The sequence below is a fragment of the Arachis ipaensis genome, chromosome B06 (genome assembly GCF_000816755.2).
Source record: "Arachis ipaensis cultivar K30076 chromosome B06, Araip1.1, whole genome shotgun sequence".
Lineage (NCBI taxonomy): Eukaryota > Viridiplantae > Streptophyta > Magnoliopsida > Fabales > Fabaceae > Arachis > Arachis ipaensis.
This window is the reverse complement of record NC_029790.2, coordinates 912,922-915,268: the sequence shown is the minus strand read 5'-3', so window position 1 is coordinate 915,268 and position 2,347 is coordinate 912,922. Positions and strand designations below refer to the sequence as shown.

General features: G+C 30.2%; 2 protein-coding genes across 2 annotated transcripts in view; one reads left to right on the top strand and one right to left on the bottom strand.

The window, feature by feature from the left end:
• Positions 1 to 1,802, top strand: part of LOC107645280 (beta-galactosidase 5) — a 7,645-nt gene extending 5,843 nt beyond the window's left edge. Inside the window, exons 16-17 of the mRNA XM_016349270.2 lie at positions 78 to 280; positions 1,316 to 1,802. Coding sequence (XP_016204756.1) covers positions 78 to 280; positions 1,316 to 1,427 — 315 coding nt within the window. The 3' untranslated portion in view covers positions 1,428 to 1,802. The remainder of the gene's footprint in view (positions 1 to 77; positions 281 to 1,315) is intronic.
• The window catches only part of LOC107645282 (thioredoxin H1-like), a 1,508-nt gene continuing 1,075 nt past the window's right edge, over positions 1,915 to 2,347 (bottom strand). The window contains exon 3 of the mRNA XM_016349272.2: positions 1,915 to 2,133. Coding sequence (XP_016204758.1) covers positions 1,996 to 2,133 — 138 coding nt within the window. The 3' untranslated portion in view covers positions 1,915 to 1,995. The remainder of the gene's footprint in view (positions 2,134 to 2,347) is intronic.

Here is a 2,347-nt window from a genome sequence, read left to right as displayed (position 1 = left end):
TGAGTTATAGTTTTTTTTTTTTTTAAATAATACAATAATTGGTTGGTTCAAATATATTGAAATTGGAACCTTTTCAGGCATATTTCAATGCACCTGATGGAAATGAACCATTGGCATTGGACCTTGGAAGCATGGGAAAGGGTCAAGTATGGATCAATGGAGAAAGCATAGGAAGATATTGGATGGTTTATGCAAAGGGTCAATGCAATTCTTGCAACTATGCTGGCACTTATAGACCTGCAAAATGCCAACTTGGTTGTGGACAACCAACTCAAAGATGGTACCTTTTTTATTTTCATTTTTTCTTGCGTGTTTACGAATTTGTGGAAACTCAGGTGCAGTTAACTTCACGTGACGTTGATAACTGAGAGTCGTTAGATGAAAATTTAATCAAATTATTCAAATCATTTAACGGCTCTCAGTTATCAGCTTCACATGAAGTTGGCTGCACCTGAGTTTTCACCTTACAAATCACTTTCAATATTTACTTGTGTGCAAGCCGTTGACTTTTTGCACTTGTGTAGAGTAACATAATAGCAAGGTTTTGAAAATTGATTGGTCATTGAACTGAACAAAATTAGAAATTTAAAGGTTTACACCTTTAACCAAAGTGTAATCTGATATAATAAAATAATGGGTAAAGTATAATTTTTATCATTAAAGTTTGATAAAAGTTTCAAAAATATCCTTAAGTTTTATTTTATTTCAATTTTGTCTTGAAAGTTTTCGATTTGCATCAAATATACCCATGACGGCTAATTTTTCAAAAAATTTAAGATCAATTCAACAATAATTTTATAAGAACAACTCTCAACACAAGCAAATCAAGTATAATTTTTATGTATTATTGTTAGATTAGTCTTAAATTTTTTGAAAATTAAGCCGTCAATGGTATATTTGATGTAAATCGAAAATTTTTGGGATAAAATTGAAATAAAATAAAATTTAGGGGTATTTTTGAAACCAATGATTCTTTAACCTATTTTTTGCAACTAGTGTTGGTCTAAATTAAACTGATCATATGACCGATTTCCAATTAACCCAATTAAACTAACTGATTCAGTTCGATTTTTATAACCATGCATAATGGTGTGCACATTTTGGTTTTGTGACTAGCAATTACTCTCTATGCTAGAATAATGATGGAAAACTTTTTCTTTTTATTTTTTTTAATAAAATTTAGATAAATAAAAGTCACTTTTAACCAGGAAAACAAGAAACACACCCTAGATATTGTTACCTTATTTGTTATTATAGTGGACAATGTAATAACAGACTTACATAACCCCATTTTCTGCTTTGGATAATTTTGTAGGTATCATGTTCCAAGATCATGGTTAAAGCCAACAAAGAACTTAATAGTAGTTTTTGAGGAATTAGGTGGGAATCCATGGAAAATATCTTTGGTAAAGAGGACAATACATTGAATATGAGCATACAAAATGGTGAGTGGGGTCATTCATATAGTTATGAATAATAATTATGATATACATAGCTTGTCTTCTTTTGAAGTTCTCTCTGGCTTTTGCTGGAAATTAAATGGTAGATAATGTTGGTGGGAATAAAGAGTGGTTACTAGTTAGTTACATATCATATATGTGATAATTGAGCTTCACATGGTACATAGTCTTGGCTCAATCATTGATTTGGTTATATCCATATTTTCTATGATATAACTTTGATCTATCATCAAGATGGACCACAAGTGATTGAATACAAAATTTATTTGTACTTGAATGTTAATGTATCTAAGTTGAAAGAGAGAAAATTAAGAGATTAAGGTTGTGATTTCTTTTAAACCATGTTAAGTTGCCTATTATCTTATTTGTTAATCATTTGTTTAAAACAAATAATATAAAGAGCTAGATCAACTAAAAAAAATTATTGCAGCAATGTTACCAAAAGCTTCATTGATAGTAACCATCTAGAATTATCTTATTTTGAGAATAATAAGCAAATTGGGTCTAAAAAGTAGGGATTGATATTGCAACAAATTTAATAAGAAGCTGAATGCTTGGCTATTGCATGTTCTAGTTCTTCCTTCTTGGCACCAACAACCCTATCCACTGCCTTGCCTTCTTTGAAGAATATGAAGGTTGGCATTGCTTCTACTCCCCATTCCTCAGCAATATCCTAACAAACCAAAGTGTTCTTTAATTTTAATTTGTTTCTATGATTCCGTTACAGTGAAAACTCATGTGCAGTCGTTTTTATATGAAATTGATACTTGAGAACTGCCAAATGATTTAATAAATTTAACTAAATTATCATCTAATGATTTTTAACTATCAAACTTCAGGTGAAGACAACTGTATACAGTCTCCACCTTGTATTATTAATGTGACAC